Below are 18,640 nucleotides of genomic sequence, written 5' to 3'. Positions count from 1 at the left end.
AAATATATAATTTTCTTATATATACATATAGTTTTTTATAATAATTTTATTTTAAATGTGTATATTTATAATTTTATATAATTATATTTTTACAATTTTTAAGTTGTTAAAAACAGAAATTTTATTTGCTACATGGCAAAAAGTTTTATGGAAATATAGGTATAATTTACTTATAATAATCTTTTTACATTTTAAGAATGTTTATGTTTATCTTTTTAATTTTTTAGTTATTTAAACGGAAAAAACTATTTGATACATTGTAAAATCTCGGATCGATAGAATTGATACGTGTTATAATTATATGAGTTACTTACTTTTAAAACCATACTTTATATAATATATAATAAGATATGATTTTGTAACTTGTCAAAAAAAAAAAAAAAAACATGATTGTAAAAGAAAGATAAGTCCACCTAAACCTTGACAGGACAATCAATCTTCTAAAGCGAAAATATTTGTCTCTTACATAAGTCTAGTACATTTATCTTGTTCTTTTTTCCTTTTCTTAGTTTCTCAAGTTTTTTTGTGTGGTTAAAGGTCTCGATTGTAATTATAGGAGTCATACATGTAATTATGGGTCAACACAAATACATGTAAATATTATTGTCTATTATCGAACGCTTCAAGACTTTTAAAATTTTAGTGATGTTTTTATTAATTTTGTTATGAGCGATTTAGCTATATGTAATTTGTAAAAAAAAAAAAAAAAGCTTGTTTGTCTCTGAGAGACTGAGACTACAAGAAGTAAATCCACGCGCACAAAAGGTACGTTGAGTGCGTGAGACTAAAACCCTTGAACGTCTAACCCACCATATTGAGTTTTTTTTTTTTTTCGCATAAATAAAAAATTGAGATGGCCGAGTGCGCGTGGTTGGGCCGGCCATATTTCCAGGGACGTAACACACAATTTTTTTTTTTTTTTTCTAAAATTAAGACAAATTATTATTATTATTATTATTATTATTTTTTTTAATAGTTAATAATATATTGATGAAAAACGAAAATCACCCCAATTGGGCCTGGGCTAAGGCCTTACAAATCTTTCAACGGTTACAAAAAGGAGAAAACAATTTCCGATGAAACTCCGGCGGAAGAGATCTGAACCGGCCACGCAGAGAGTGACCTAATTATACCGGAAATACAAGATCCAGTGATTTGCGATTCAAACGACAAGAACAAAATCAGAGATTGGAATATTTGGATCCTTTCTCAGATCTTAGACCGCCGACGAGTCAAGACCCTCACCAAACCTCCCGGAATAGAACCACCTCCGACAGACCGTAAGACAAATTATTAGTCGAATCATTTTATCTTTTTGACATTTTCAAGTTAAATTTATTTTGTAATAAACGTGCTATATACTAAAACTTGAACAGAAATAAATCAGTTACAAAGTGGACAGACCTAACCACTAAACTACTAAATGTCAGACAGACTCAGACATTTTACATATTTCTATATCTCAACATTCATTAGATTTTTAAATACGCCAATATCTAATTTTGGCCACATCTAATTTTGTTTTTATTGAATAAATATTGTTTGACAAAGGGAAAATTTGTGTTGATTATGGTCCATAGACACAGGGACAGGGTCATGTCATGGGGATCAGCAGAACCGTGTAGGAGCTTTTACAAAATCATGCCAAGTCAGCTACCAATTATCTGACGTGGCACTTCTGACCTCTTCTACGCTTTTGACTTCCTCAAGACTGGAAATATTCAACCCTTTATGTTCCATTAAGATGCAAACAAAAAGAAAAACAAAACAAAAACATTTTAATGTAAAGTAATTTCTTCTACTTATTTATCTTAAAAAAAGAGTAATTTAGTCTCTAAATTTTTGTTTACTAAAGAAAACAAAATACAACAACGTGAGCACCACCTAGATGTATCTATAATCTATCTCAACAATTTAATCAACCATAAACGTGAATAAATTGATGTACGAAAAGTAAATAATAAGTTGGAAGTCGTAGTTAAAAGCGAGTTATTTCACACGACTGGAAAACTTTTAATCTTGGGTAAACCAAACCAAATCTTGGTAAGAAACAGACTAGAAGAAACATACATACAAAAAATATAATAATCAATACTAACAATCAAGTAGCCAAAGTTTACCACTTTTTAAGTAGGTTTACTCTGCCTTCTTCATTTGACTTTTCTCGCTCCTTCTTTAATACATACACAAATCATATATATACAAGTACTCATGTACCCTCCCTTTTCCCCTAATCATCACATAATCATTGTTCTTCACTAAAATCATCATCACACACACATACACATATATCTCTCTCTTTATATATACTATTCATCTCAAAGTGGATTCTATGGATAATAGATCGCCAAGATCAAGAGGAATCTTGGGTCCGAGACCAACACCATTGAAAGTCCGTGGAGATTCGCACAAGATCATCAAGAAGCCACCACTGCCGCCTCAGCCGCAACCACAACCACTACAAATCCATCAGCAAGAACCGTCGGAATCGCAGCCTCCACGTGGTCCCGTTATCATATACACCGTATCTCCCAAGATTATCCATACACACCCTAATAACTTCATGACATTGGTTCAACGTCTCACAGGTAAAACCTCTACCTCCACAAACTCCTCCTCCTCCTCTTCATCTACGTCAGCACCAAAAGACAAGTCAACAACGATTGATACATCTCATGGTTTGATATCCCCGGCGGCTCGGTTTGCTGTTACAGAGAATGCTAATACATCAAACGAACTAGGGACATTTGTGGGAGGCGTAGGGGCTATGGATCAATATTATTATCATCATCAACAACAACATCAAAATCGAGGGTTCGAAAGGCCAAGTTTTCACCATGCTGGGATTTTATCACCGGGACCTACTTCTCTGCCGTCGATATCACCGGACTTCTTTTCCACGGTTGGACCAACCGATCCACAAGGTTTTTCGTCGTTCTTTAATGACTTTAACTCTATCCTTCAGAGTAGTCCATCGAAGATACAGTCTCCTTCTTCTATGGACCTTTTCAACAATTTTTTTGATTCTTGATTGAGTTATTATATCTAGTTGAACTAATTTACGAGTCTTATAGGAAAAACAAAAAAGGATATATTTTACGTTTTTTCATCATTTTTAGGGACACTCCGATGGAGTTAGAGGGTTTCTACTTCTGCATTTCGTGATGATGACGTCATTTGTTTACATCAATGTGCCAATTTGATGATATGTGTATTCTTGTTTGGTGGGCTTCCCACATATACTTTAAAAGTTTATGTTCAATGAATCTTGTCCCTCTCCTTAACTGCTATGTGCTCATCGGCTTATCCAATAGTGGGGCATTACATTAATTTACTTTGTATAATCTTCTGACTCTTGAGTTTGTAGGTAAATTTGGTTTTTGTTAGTATATAATATTCTTGAACATATGCGTGTGATTTGAAATCCAAATATAGATCGATTAAATCATTCAGTGGACTAAATGAAACTACTTTCACATGTGTTATTGACTTTTGTCGCCAAAAAAAGAAACAATTTATAAAAGAAAATGAAGAGCTCAAGGACAAAACAGTGACGATGAAACAGCGAGAGGGCAAAACATGCGGGACAGATGGGTAAATATGTGAGTTGGATTCGTTACCATTCGGTTTTCGACTTGTCCCAAACCGGGTGATTTTTTATGACAGTCGTATGTTATATTTCTTGACCTTAGATTGACCCTCCAACCACCATGTATCTGCTTGATGTTCCTAAAATCTTTTTTCGGCTGCAATTAAAAAAAAAAAAGCCACCACCTATTTCACTTCAGACTACTACACTGAGAGATTCATACTAAAGTCTTATCTTATATAGCCGATAATATGAGTAATACTAGTGAACTCTTGAATTAAGAAACTGTGAAGTTACAAGTACTCTGAAATGGTTATCAATCATCGATCTGGTTTCATTACAATATACTCACAACATGACGTATATATTGGTTTTGTGGATCTAAGTATCTAACTACAAATCATTAGTAAAATAAGAAAACTTCGCAGATTCTTGATCTAAAAGTTCATTAGTCTTAATCATATTATCGGCTGTACTATTGATCAATATTATCATCATCAACATCAAAATCGAGCAGCCAAGTTTTTAGTTTTTTTTTACTTGTTAATATAACCGGATTTTTTGCTACGGTAGGCATGACTCAAATAATAGGCGGGCTAAACCCACGATTAAGACCATCGAAATTCTAAATTTTATGGGGCCACAATGAAAAAGAATTGCAAGAACAAAAAAGGTTGTGCACTAAAATTGTGCATGTGCTAGAAGCATAGAACAGATATCAACAAATTCCTAGCTACATGTGCATAGAAAAAATCTAACTCTAGGACAAAGTTTCTCTCTTTGTGAAATCATTACCTTTTTTTTTCTCAAGAATCAAAATCACTTGATAATGCCACAAATCGAGTTCTTAGCACCAATGTCGAGGTTGATGTTAAAGGAGTGGCTGATGATGTAGGAGAGGTTGTTGCTGTTCGTGTATGCGTATTTTATTATGAGACAAGCGATTCCAAAACACTTCTTACGTATGAGATGTGAGGCCTATACATAGCATCTCCATCCAAGCATTCTCATCAATTGATTTCTTCGGTCTTGGATTCGTCTCCCTTGGAAGCTCAACCTTTTGTCCCTGATGAACACATAACCATAAAATTAGTCAATTATGTCACAGTCAGAATTATCTATAAGGATGGAGAAAAGCCATACTCCGATAACACGCACAGCTGTAGGACAATTTACTAATCTATCCAATGTCTCATATGGAAGATTAGCCGTTATAATATATATTCTAGAGAACAAATCCGAAACTGTATAAGGGTTAAAAATGTAACTACAATATTATTTTGGGGTAAAACAAATATATATCATAAAAATTATTTTCTAAGGACATAAATTTGGTAAAACAAAAGTGTAACTACCGTGTAAATGTTTTTAAAGTTAAACTCATTTTCTACCAATTTTAAAGTTAAAACTTATTTTCTACCAATTTTTACATAAGAATTAGCCCAAAATTCAAGGCCTCACTTAGTTGTTATTTGTACGGATCTATGAATTAACAGGCCCGTTAAATTGGCGCCAGAAGAAATTCCGGGTTTATTACAAAAAGGGTCTCGGGTCACTCAGATTCGGATCATTCGCTTCGGTTGTCGAAAGAGAATGAACCACGAGAAAACTCGAAACAATTGAAATTGAGCCGAATTAGAAATTTTGATCTGCACAAAGGAACGAACAAGTTGCTGGGTAGAGTTTTGTTCGATTTGGACCAAGTAGACCTGCCTCCATCTTCAAATTAAGGATTTTTATTTACTAATTTTAGACTTGTGATCTCTAAATTTGTTGTTTCCGTCGCCGTCCATGGGAGATGGGTACTGGAACCAACAGAGACAGTATCAGCCTCCATTGTCGTCGACCCCTCACGGTGGTCCTCCTAAACGTCACCGTTCTGACTTCGGTAAGCTAAATTTCTCTTTTTTTTTCCGCTCTGAGTTTCTACACTTGGAATCAAATCTCAATGTAGCTCTTTTGTTAGTGGGCATTGTTTGCTGATAGTCATACAGAATAATGAACAGTGTTGTAAGTCTAAAAATTGCCTCTTTGCCATGAAAACAAAACCTCTTCTTATTTTTCTTAAACGATGAGCTACCGTATGGTTTGGAAATATATGATTCTCTTCTAAGGTATCATTTTGTATGGCTCTTATTCAGAATTTCTTTTAGTATATGTATGTATTTCTTGAAAATTGCTCTGTACTTTTGTTTTATACGAGTCTTGATCTAATTTGTTCAAAATATGTTTGCGGTTGAATGGTTCTGTAAAGATAAGTGTATGTATCCCACCACATTGAATAGTATAGAGAGTTTGTTACAACTTGGTTAGAGTAGTTTAGTTTGTTACATTCAGTTTGTATATAGACATGTACATGTACATTCATTCTAAGTTGATGAGAAAATACACCTTTATTTCTCCTCTTTCTAAATATGATGCTATGTTAAAGAAGTTTGAGTGTTTGACCATCAAACTGGTGCTATGTAGTTGCAGATAGTGTATCTCGTGTACTTCTTTTTTTGTGTGTCATGTGGTCCAGATTTTTATATATTGCCATACCTATCGATTTGTGAGTATTTTTCTCCTTGTAGAAGGTACACCATATGTGATGCCTTCAGGCGGTATGCACAGTTATTTATCACGGGATGAGGATCGAGGTATCCCCCATTCAGTAAAGGATACCAGAACTATTGGTTCAGCTTATGACCAGTACCTGAATAATGTGCTACAATCCTTGTATACTTGGTCTCTTCTTTCTTCAGTGAACTGAAACCTTTTCCCTGTTTTGTAGCAAACGCCTTCTGTGCCATCTGAAGAAGCTGGGCCATTTAATGGTGCTGGCATGGGACGACAAGGAGGTAACAACATGATGCCTGGTCCGCCCATGGGTGAGCTCATGGCTGGGCGTGGTGGGAGTTTCCCTTCAGATTTCAGGCCAAATGGTCGGGCTATTGGTTTTGGTCAGCTGGATTAAGTTGGTAGGCCAGGCCGGGAACCACTTCCTCCGGATGTATCCAACACTCTATATGTTGAAGGACTTCCTTCTAATTGCTCAAGAAGGGAAGTATCACGTATCCTATCTAATGACTCATTACAAAAATGTACTTAACACCAATATTTATTTCCTCACTTAAGAATGTTTTAAGCTGTTCACTGTCCTTAACTGTATTTCGGCCTTTTGTGGGATATAGAGAAGTAAGACTTGTGACCAAAGATTCAAAACATGTAAGATTCACTTGTTCCAACTAGAAGCATTGTTGAAAATACTCAAGTCTCATAATTTCATTAATTTTACTTTCTAAGCAGAGGAGTGGAGATCCTGTTGTTCTTTGTTTTGTTGATTTTGAAAACCCTGCCTGTGCAGCAACTGCACTGAGCGCTTTGCAAGGTAACCGAGATTCTCTCTACTTAGGGGATTGTTAATATTTCGTCCAACACAGTTTGAGTTTGTTTTGCATTGGTTTCTTGATACTACCATCTTCATCTCAGTTATAAACACTATGCTAGAACATATACTGCATCAAAGTTTAACTGATGCAACTATACATTTGAAAGGCTATCGAATGGATGAAGCCGAATCTGATTTCAAGATTTTGCGGCTCCAATTTTCCAGAAACCCAGGTCCAAGACCAGGACAACGTGGAGGAAGAAGGTGATCAGTAAGTGACATTTGAGGTACATCGACCAAATGATAACTTATTGTTTCTTGCTTCCATCATCCCTCCTGCAAGTAGATTCTACATGAACCCAAACACACTCAATCATATGCTCAAGGAGTGGTCTCACTCAAAGCAACAGAGATGGATGGAGAGACACAAGAGTCCAGGAGATGAGGTGATTGAAACCTAAAGTCTTTCTCTCTCACTCAATTTTATTTTACCATCTCCTGGATAGATTTTGTGCATGATCTTATTAATGCTATCAATCAAAGCCCGAAAATTTATTACAATCTTTTGTTTTCTTTGTGGGGATTATACGGAAATGGGACTTCAATAGAAGTCTTAGGAAGCAGTAGTTGTATTTGTTCATTTATAATCTTAGGACAAAATTCAAAATAGTGGCTCATATTACTCTTCTTTATCTAGTCAAAATTTCATCTCCATCAGTTAAATGCACTGTCTGAAATATAATCCCTAGAGTGGGAATTTGCATGTCGTGTATATATTAGCAATTAAAAACCATGAGTGATTTTACTTTCAAAGAAAAAGTTCTATTCACTAGAGCTTTTAGTTGCTTTAGCTTCCTCGTAATATTATTAGATATACCTTTTAAAAAGTTAGAACTTTGTATCTAGGATGTTAAAGGTTCTAATATCTAATCAACTAGCAAATCAACGTAGAAATTTTACAAAAAGATAAGAAATCAGTGCCACTAGGATTTATTTGGTTTGGTTGACCAAATTCCACACTGATGGGATCGGCGATGAAGAGAGGTGGGTATATTCGATATCCAAAGAGAGCAGATGCTTTTTTTCGCGTCCGACTTTAGATTTTTTTTTTGGCTTTTATGTTTCATGCATAATTCAAGAAACTTCATGTTCTTGTCCACGTTAATAAGTTAGCAGCAATGTACAAATCAATCTTTTCCTTTTTTGTTTTATCTATCTTTTACGAAGCAGTAGATTGCGACTTTTGAGACAAGATTTGATTTCGTAATAAACTGATCATATTTGCACATGTCTTTGTGATATTATTGATATTGGGTAAAGCCGTGAAGCCTTTAACAAAACAAAAACAACAGGGTAAAGGTTAAAAAAAAGAGAGTACGTCCTCTATAACGTTAAAAAAAAAGTACGCCCCTTGTCTATGATAGCTATAGAACACAATAATACGTTACTAATTCATGTAAATTTGTATTTATACAGATAGAAAATTGAAATAACATTCAAGAGAGTTAAGATGAAGAGAATGATGAGAACTTGAACCAAAAAAAGAAGAAGAAGATCTGATGATGAGAATAGTAAATGGTGAATCAGAGGTAAGTAACCTTTCTCCCTATATGTATCAATTAAATGTTTCTAATGAATTGCTCAACGTTGAGAAATAAATAAATATATATATGTTCGCAGTTTTGTAAAATGTATCTACTGTTTTGGGGTTTTTTTTTTCCTCAACAAGGTATTGCTTTTAGCCACTAGTTTGGAAACTAAAACTATGTTAATCAATTGAGAGGTGGCTTTCAAAAATTAAAATACTACTACTATGTTAACTAATTGAGAGGCGTACTGGCTTTAAATATGCCATCGGTAGTTAGTTTGTATCTATTTTATTGGTTTTGTTTTCCTCAACAATGTACATATTGCTTTTAGTCACTGGTTTGGAATATCATATAATTGAGAGGTGGCTTTAAATAATTGACCCCTTACCAATTTACCATGATAATAATTTGATGACATTTAAATATAGCATTTTATTGAAGATATTCTTGGCTCAAACAGAGACTAATGTTAGTAGACCGATCGGGTTATGAATAATGATTGAGGACATAGGGACAAGTTGTTAAAAAACAATTAGATTAGTACACTTTATACAATATTGATTCAAGTGGATCTAAAAGTCTCTGTTCTACATTACCTAATATATAAAAACACTATGTTATTTCACTATGTTATTTTAAGTATGATTAATGTAGATATAAAATAAATTACAGATTAGTGATTCTAAGAGATCTTACACTGGAAAATATCCTCTCAACTGTACTTTCTTCACTGTGTTTGTTTGGGTACTCTTGTATTTTTAGAACTCTCCTGGAAACAATGACATCTACATTTGTCATATTGTGATATTTCTTATTTTCAATATTCATTCGTAGTAGCTAGTTTATCAATTACCATTACATACTATGAATTAATTTGTCATAGCAAATAGTTATGGAATAATTAACAAATAAAATGGGATTAGAGAGAACCAAATCATGACGTCTAGGGACCATCTTGTGAATAAACAAATGAAATGAGTTTTGAATTAAACCGAATATTATTTTAACTTTTTTGTCAACCGAATACTAATTTGGACGAGAGTCTTGTGTCTATTTTGTTATTGATATTATTTACGTACGTTTTTTTTTTTTCTTTTGTGTCAAAACTCTAGCTATTATATACTGTTATTGATATTTTATTCTACGACGATGGACGAAATGATGTTTTTACCTCAGCATTTTCTGACGCCCACAGGTCACAGTTCACACTGTATCGGATCTGACTAGCTACTTTACTAGCAAAAGACAAATCTAGTTGAAATTTTAAAAGTAAATGTTTGTTATACTTCGTTGTCTCTTTCTTAGGGCATCCGCAGTGGTGTATCTTTGCATGGGGTGTATCTATTTTAAAATATAGAAATAATGTAAAAGTTGTTTCTCTCTTCACACCCGGGTGTAAGTTTACATTCGGTATAAGTCATTCTATCTCTCTCTTTCTTTCTCTCTCTTTTCTCTCTCACTTTAAATTATAATAATAAAAATCTTACACCACTCCTTCACACTTACACCACTGCGGATGGTCTTAGGGTGTGACTGGTTGTTATACATAGAAGAAAAGAATTGGAAAGAAAAAATAATTCTTCTCAATTACTCTATCAATCCTCCAATCAAGAAGAATTTATTCACCAACAAAATTAATTATTTTCTTCTCAATTCTTCTACTTTTCAGTAAAAGCAACTAAAAATTTCCTTCCATAAATACATAGGATACAAATTTCTTCAACTACTTATTTTTCTTTTCTTCTCATTTCTTCTCTTATTTTTCTTCTCTTTTTTTCTTAAATCACACCAGTCACACCCTTAATGTCACGTTAGTATATAGTACTAATATTTTTATTTTACTGAAATATGAATAGTGTGAACAAATTTTGTGGTCAAATGGTGATAATCGTGGACAATGACATTTCCTTAGCTCCTACAGTCAGTCCTACTATGAATTATTGCAAAGTAGACGATGGACCATGGTGCCGCCGGGGGTTTTGGAGCTGGGGAAGTATGTGTGTTGATCTGAACGATTTCTCGTATGTTAGGGTTTAGTGGAAAGTGGAAACAGACGGGTCTCGAATCAATGGAACCTAGATTTTAATATTTGATGAACTGAGGTACAGAGATTTTTTTTTTTTTTTTTGCACTTGATTTTGAGTTAGAAGTAGTTCGGATCGATGATTATGTTAGTACGTACGTTGAAGCTCATTGACTAGTTTTTCATGAATAATTTTTTTTTATAGTATATATTATTCGGATCGATAAAATAATAAATATTGTTTTAGATTAATTATTTTTTCATTAGTCCTAGAAAAAGAATAACGCCGTTTGAATTCTAATATATTTTTGTAGGAAATATATATAATAAACAATGTATACAGAACATAACTCTAACAATAAGTTCTTTTGACAATACATCGTATCTTTATCTCGTACCCTTGATTTTTATTTAGCTTTTCGATAAAAACATACACTTGGCTGGCTTTAACCTTTTACCAAAAAAAAAAAACATACACTTGTTATTTCACATGAGAGATAATTGAACATATATACATTTCATCGTAATATATAAGAGACGTAGTTAAAACTTGAATTTAAAGATGTGTCGGCAGAATATTTCGAAGATATTTTCTACCTGTCTTTCTTATAGAATTCTAAATAAACTACTACAGTATTAACCAATGACTTTTCAAAGTGTACATTACATGTGACACTAAATAATCCCTTCATGAAACAAGAAAAAATGAGCTAATTATTTGATAAGATAACATAGTAGTATCATTTTGCATATATATATTTTCCAGCTGAAACATTTTTACACCACAGAACATCAAACTACAATAAAAAAAAGACGTATATATTAGCCCTTGTTTGAAAAATCGCTAGGCGCTAGTCGGGCATTCGGCATGGGCTTAGCGATTAATCGGAAAATCGGATTAAAATCGGGGATTAATCGGAGATTAGTTTTAGGGTTATTTTAATATTTTTAAAATATATTAATTCAATATTGTTTTCAAAATTACAGTAAAAATAAATTTTTATGATTTTTATTAAAATTTGAACACAAGTTATGTAAAACATCACAAACTCCCAATTCAAATGATTGAATAACAAAAATAAAATGTTTTTTTTTTATACTTGCAATCTAAAAAATAATCGGGGTATGTAAGATTAGGCGGAAAATAATCGGATTAGGCGGAAAATAATCGGATTAGGCGGAGAATAATCGGGTTACTGATTTTTTAGGGGATTAGTCATTAATCGAGGCGGAGAGGGTGGGCCTAGCGATTAAGCGGGGAGTAATCGAAACTAGGCGGGGATTTTTAGAACAGGGATATTAGCCAAGCCGCCTGGTCCCATAAAATCAATAAATCAACAAACTTCTCCAAACGCTTTACATAACGACGGACAAAATAGTAATTCAAAATAAATAATTACGATGGTAAAAATATTTTAAAATTGAGATAAATTATATATAATTTTTTTTTGTTTTTTTTTGTTAAAGAGTAAAAGAATTTCTACAAAATTAGGAGACGATTAGACTTTTTGCATGGGATTTTGCTTATATGTCAGGCATTGGTAATGGTATCATTCAAAGCAACATACGTCTATTTCTGAAAACGATAAAAAAAAAAAAAAAAGAGTTGTGCACTAATTCAATTCAGTTGTTGTGTACTTGTGTTTGATATAGTTTCATCATACAGTAGTAGTCTAAACGTGAACTAATTTTTTAGTTGCTATTTATTTTGTTCATATTATCTTCTATAGCGAAAACCACCATCCACCAAACGCTAATCTCAGATCTAGCTAGGATTCTAGATTAGTTAATTTTTCTTTTCTTTTTGTTCCAACAAATTTGGTTCAGCTAAACAGATACTTCTGTATTTTAAAAGTTCCAGTTAAACAAAATAATTTTTTCAACTATATATATCTTGTCCCAGTAATGTTTTCAAAGATACATATATAGCATTTTTTTTTTCTACAGAGTTTTGAGATAAATTATATATAAATTTTTAAAATTGACTAACAAATTAAATAAACCTCATTATTATTATTAATTTGTTATTATATTGTTTACAGCAAACCTCATTATTTCTTCTTCTATATAGACCCTAATTATTTGTTTTTTTACCAAAATGTCAGCACTTCAATTTTTGAATTATATTAATTACAATTTTATAAATTTTAGATTTTAGCAATAATATTTTGAAAACTGTAAATCCTTATGAACTAATGGTCTGTAATAATAGTACGTATATGAAAAGACACATTGATTATAGACTGCATATTGGGACACATTCGGCGACCCGACAAAACTGTATCTTACGACAAATAACGATTATGTACGTGTTCCAAGAAATAGTCACAAAATATCATTATTATATCTTTTTTATATCATCTGAAAGTGATGAGCAATATTTTTATTTTATTTTGAAAAATAGTAATAGTAAAATTACACGTAGCTAGAGTAGCTTTAGGGATCGAATATGTTTAGAAAAATATATCGAACAAGGAGGCCATGTTGCTTACGACTCATTGATCTATCATGCAATTACAATTTTTTTTTTTCGTCTGAATTATTTCCATTAGATTAACCATAAGAAAAATTCAAGGTGGAATACTAAGCCGGCGGAAAACATAAATATCCCCGGAAAACTAAGTCGGCGGATGACAAAGATATCCCCGGAAAACTAAGCCCAAACAAGGGAAGCCAACTAGAGAAAATGAACAAAAGCAAGAACCACAAGGAACCAAAGATCTAAAACTGAAACTCAATACATCATATCCTGCACCAGTCCCATAGAAACAGTTTGGCATCGAAGCTGCGCCAAGAAACATGAGCCTCGATAAGAAAAATCAAGAGCACAACAAGCAACAACCCGACAGAACATAGAGCGAGACCAATCCGCAACAGAGCACAGCCACAAACACCAACACGTCAACTCCAGAAAGATAAAGAGCTTGGGCGAAACTAAGCTCAAAGAAAACCTTGAAAACGACTGAGGAAAAGTCAAATAGGAACACCAACACTTACACGCGGACAAAGCGAACCAATCAAAGCCATCTACAGACAAAGACCAGTCACGACCTCGCAAGAGAAGGATTGGAGAACGACACCACTGCTGCGCCTTGAACCCAACCACTAAAACCTATAAGAGATTCAGAGGAGAGCTAGTAGATGCACCTGCAACGATGAACCATCCGAGTGACAAACCCAAGCACGAACCTGGCCCACCATAAACCACACAAAATCGAGAGGAGACAATCGGAGCATAAGATCTGGGAATCCAAAACAGAGATCAAGAGCCATCAAAGGACTAACACCGGAAAGCATAGCCAAGCCATACAATAAGCCGAGGAATAAGACCCAAATCAAGCCAAACAAAAGAGATCTCTGCGCAAACCAAAAGTACCAACTAACCCAACAACACAAACAACAAAGAGAATCAACGAGCAGGACAGAACCCACCGAGATAAGCCGTTACTGCTGAACACTAATCCGAAGAGCTGTCGCAGAGGAGAAAAGAACAAGCTCTTCCCTCTCGTCTCCAGCCTCACAGCCAAAAGGACCACAAGACAAGGAGGAAACACAAAATTGCGAGCAAACACCCTGCTGCAGCCGGAGATCATCGGCAAGCCCCCACCGAGACTAGGACCACCGAAAACGGAGGCACCACACCTAGATCTAAGAATCTCAAACCCGAGAAGAAACCCTAGAGAAAAACTTCACCACGAACAACACCGTAAGACTTACAACACTTCTAGAAGCAACTGGAAACTATTTATACAAACTCCCCTCGCAGATCCAGCGCCTAGGCGCCTTCACCGGAGAGGAGAAGGAACCAACGGCTGTTCTCTTTTTTCTCTCTCGCTCTCTCTTTTTTTTTTTGTTTTGGGTGGACTCGGCTGGATTTTTGTCATGCAATTACAATCTAATATCGCATATTTCTTATATACAAGTCTTTCTTTTTCTCGTCAATCAAAAGTCTATTAGACCGAATATATCAATTTTTTCAAAAAAACAAAGATATGGTAAGTCACTGACTTAGAATTCATAATTAACCTATCAATCTATGTAAAAAAAATCATTGACCACACAAAAAATATATGAAAGTCTTAGAATTTGACTAAAGTTATATGAACAAAAAAAAGTTATATGTGGAATTCTGCTCAAAAAGTTTGTGTTTAAGAAATAACAATTTTTGTGTTTAGTCAAATTCTAAACTAGTTTTCGAGATCTACAACTTACGAAGGATAATATTTTTTAATCATATTTTTCTGTTTGAAAAATCATATAGCAGAAGAATTGTTACTAGCTATGAGATTAATATAAAAAGAAAGATCTAAGAAAAAGAAAGAGAAAATTTGAATTTGTTTAGAAAGTACTCCCTAGACATGTCAATCGGGCTAGCCCGGCCCGGCCCGGCCCGGCCCGAAGCCCGCAAAACCCGCATATGTTTGAGTCCGGCCCAGCCCGTAAAAATTTCGAGCCTAGATTTTGAAGCCCGGCCCGGCCCTAACAGGGCTACAGGGTTTTTACGGGCTTTTTTGGGCTTTTCTTTCGAGAAAAATAAACTCTTCTAATATATAATACCTCTTGAAAAAAAAAATCTTTGTATAAAATGAATCAAACGAAACTTAAATAACCCACTAAAATCAATCTAGTTTACAAAAAAGTTTAAAATCAAATAAATAATCCAAATAAATTGTTTAAACCCACATTAAATAAAATATAAAATCATAACACTTATAGTAAGACACAATTAGAAAATTAGGTTTAGATTTTTTAACTCTATTAAAAAAATCTTTAAACAAATCTCTTAATTAAACAATAATATTTATAAAAAAGGAAGTTAAAATCTCTTTTTAAGGGCTTTTCGGGCAGGTCCGAGCCCGGCTGGGCTAAGCCTTAAAAACCCTTTAGCCCAACGGGCTTACCCCGAAAGGCCCAATTTTTTTCTAGAACATATATTTTTAAGTCCGAGCCCGCTATTTTTCAGGGTTGGGTTGGACCAGCCCACAGGCTTTGGCCTCATTGACATGTCTAGTACTCCTTCTGTTTCAAAATAGAGGATGTTTTGTCTAAAAAGAAACTAATTAATTCTTTTAGTTTTTAGATATTTTACATTGAAACATAATTTAATAAATAGTTAAAGATAATTTGACCAATGATATGCTTTACTGCAGAATCTAAATAGTCACAAATTATACAAATTTAATTTTTTGCATATAATCTTGAACTGTTTTTACTAAACATTTTATACTTCCTCCGTTCTTTAATAAGTGATGTTTTAAGCTTCTAATTTTATTTTTAAATAGAAGATGTTTTCAGTTTTTAATGCAAAATTAATTAGTTTTTTCTTGGTTTTGACGATTTATATTATGTAGATTGTGTTTTTATTGGTTGATTAAATAATAAATGATGTTTTAGTTTAGAAATAAACAAAAATTAAATGATTTCTTAATTGATGTGCATTCTCCTAAAACATCACTTATAAAAGAACGGATGGAGTATTGTGAAACAAAATAAAATGCTTAAAACATCATATAATATGAAACAGAGTGAGTATCTAACACGTAAAAAAGTGGTCTAATAATACCACCTCTATAATTTTTTATTTTTTGATGATCACGAGGTTCTATACCTTAGTTAATCCGTATATTCGTTAAGATAAAAGTTAAACCATGTAATTTAACTTTCTAAATGAAAGGAAATACTAATTAATTATGTATATTTCTAATATATTTAAAATAATAAGCGCATAAAAATCTATTCAATATCGTAAAATCTGTATTATTGTTCTTCTGGAATTGTTATCTAGTCATATGTGTACCAATATTTACTTTAAGCCATCTTTCGAAGTGGATCAGATATGAGCTATATTTTACTAAAGGAATCTATATATCTATAATTCTTTAATTATTATCATCAAAGGTAACTATTGTCGTGTTACTTTATTACAAATGACCAAATCAGTATGACGGTGATTATTCTTGCAATTTCTTGACGTCTCACCAACAAAGTCAGCTTTCAAGAATGTGTTAAAAAGTATGTGAAGTTGTTAATTTGTCTAAGTCTTAATCCAGCTGGTTACTTATCCAGTTTGATGAAAATAAATAAAATTCAATTATCGATAATCTATTTTGACCCTTGACCAAGCTTTTTTTATTGATTTATTTGTTTATTTTGATAGAAGATGAACATGTAATCGTCTATGATTAAAATGAAGAATTTGGTGCACCGGAAAGAAAAAAAAAGAGAACATTTTTCATCCTAGCTCATATTCAGTCAGAAAAGACCGGTCGTGATAATTCATCTATCTCGTTAGTTAAATTATATTAAAGTTTTCTTCTCTTGTATAATTGACAGTATATTATTATAAAAAAAAATAGAGAGGACGAGAAACGTGTTCTAAGATTAAACAAAGAAAATGTGAGGCAAAACACCAAATCGAAAATTCGAACAATCACTGTCACGTTGGCAGTGTCACCGTTAGGAGCGGTATTCGGATGTATGACGGACCACCTTCTCTCTTATGTTCCTTCCACTTCTAACTCGGCCGCCGTGAGTCAACGCGTTCATATACACTCTCTCTTTTCTTTTTTTTAAGTATTCTCCATAAACAAAACCCTATTTTATTTGAACAAAATGTATTGATTAGAAAATTAATTAAAACTTACATATATAAGTGTCTTTTGTTGAAGAAGAAAAATATAAGTGGCTATAAAAAAAAAATGAAGTAAATGCAAGCTTTCGATGAACATGTACATGTTACTTAATTGGGGTTTATAGGTTTATTATTAATCGATCTGCATTAACTGAATCTTCTAGGTAATAACTCAAAACTGTATTATAGAGTTTTATGTTCGATAGTAAATTTGCTGTATATAATAATACATCCAATAGAAACTGATTTTTGGCTTGACCGATCTGCATTAACTGCAATACTGTCGAGATAGATTAAAGATGAATATTTTACATTGAATTGATAAGTTTTGTAATGAATATTGGATTGATTACATTTTGTAATCGAAGTGTAAAAGAATGGATGTGGTAAGCATCTTTGACCAGTAGGAAGTAGGTGAGATCGAAAATAAGTTGTTTAGCTATATTTGAGCTGTTTCTGATTATTGATCTACATATTTACATCTCTATCTATGAAAATAGCTGTGGTTGGTCCATTATATTGCCGAAATCACTTATGCATTAGGCAGATCATGCTCAAACTCAAATTTACAAAATTGGAAAAAAAGAAAGAAAGAAAGAATTTGAACATAACTTTCGATTGGGTATTCAAAATGAATATTGCAAATGCTTTTTCTAAAGTATCAAATGCAAAGTTATTCGTTTCCCGTTATTCGTAAGGACTTGTATAAGGAGCCAAGAAGAAAGTATCATCCGAGAAAAAAAGGATGTATGTAATTCAACACAATATAAAAAGATGCATGTAACCAAAAGTAGAACGATAAAAGCGGACTAAAATTTAGTAACTTTGTTAAGTAAAATATAAGATAAATAAATTCCAAATTGATAATTTGGACCATGTTATGACAATATATTTGGACCTACACATAATGGATCAACTATCTACAAACATCTAATATATGAACACAAACCTATATACGGCTGTGTACATAATTTCTGATATGGTTTTGTTATTTCTAGATAATACGTACATATATATATATATATATATATATGTTGAAAAATAAAAAAAAGTAAAGTATTATTCATGTGTGGTTAGTTTCATGTTTACATGTAACGTAGTCAGAAATGGTTTTCTCATGTTTCCCCCTTATAGTAAGAGGCCATCTCTTTATCAGAAACAACAAAACTTAGAGGCCATCTACATAATTTCTCTTACAACGTTCTACAATTATTTACTTTCTTGTCTTTTGGGACATCGTATTATTGTTCTCAAGTGAAAATTTCACACTAAAAAAAAAGTGAGAATTATCAAAAGGTGCATAATAAAAATCGCGGGATTTAGAAAACAAACGTTAGATCTAACGTTATATATATCATGAAAAATCACGAGATTCGATACGTTGTTCGAACATGGAGAACATGTCAATCATCGACGGCTGAAGAACAAGTTTAATAAT

The 18,640-nt window shown here is 33.0% G+C and overlaps 2 protein-coding genes across 2 annotated transcripts; both read left to right on the top strand.

Moving 5' to 3' along the window:
- Positions 1-1,912: 1,912 nt before the first annotated feature.
- On the top strand, positions 1,913-3,266 carry LOC110225046 (nuclear speckle RNA-binding protein B-like). The gene has a single exon (XM_021013678.1). The coding sequence runs from the start codon at positions 2,333-2,335 to the stop codon at positions 3,029-3,031; it is 699 nt and encodes a 232-aa protein (XP_020869337.1). The 5' UTR covers positions 1,913-2,332; the 3' UTR covers positions 3,032-3,266.
- Positions 3,267-5,044: 1,778 nt separating this feature from the next.
- Positions 5,045-7,673, top strand: LOC9326499 (nuclear speckle RNA-binding protein B). The gene is given in 6 exon segments (XM_021013677.1): positions 5,045-5,477; positions 6,163-6,295; positions 6,362-6,645; positions 6,738-6,796; positions 6,878-6,959; positions 7,127-7,673. Coding segments are annotated over 6 exon segments (756 nt in total). The 5' UTR covers positions 5,045-5,380; the 3' UTR covers positions 7,228-7,673.
- Positions 7,674-18,640: the final 10,967 nt, after the last annotated feature.

Source organism: Arabidopsis lyrata, assembly GCF_000004255.2.
Source record: "Arabidopsis lyrata subsp. lyrata unplaced genomic scaffold ARALYscaffold_1, whole genome shotgun sequence".
Taxonomy (NCBI): domain Eukaryota; kingdom Viridiplantae; phylum Streptophyta; class Magnoliopsida; order Brassicales; family Brassicaceae; genus Arabidopsis; species Arabidopsis lyrata.
The sequence above is the reverse complement of the archived record's forward strand: the minus strand, read 5'-3'. Positions and strand labels throughout refer to the sequence as shown.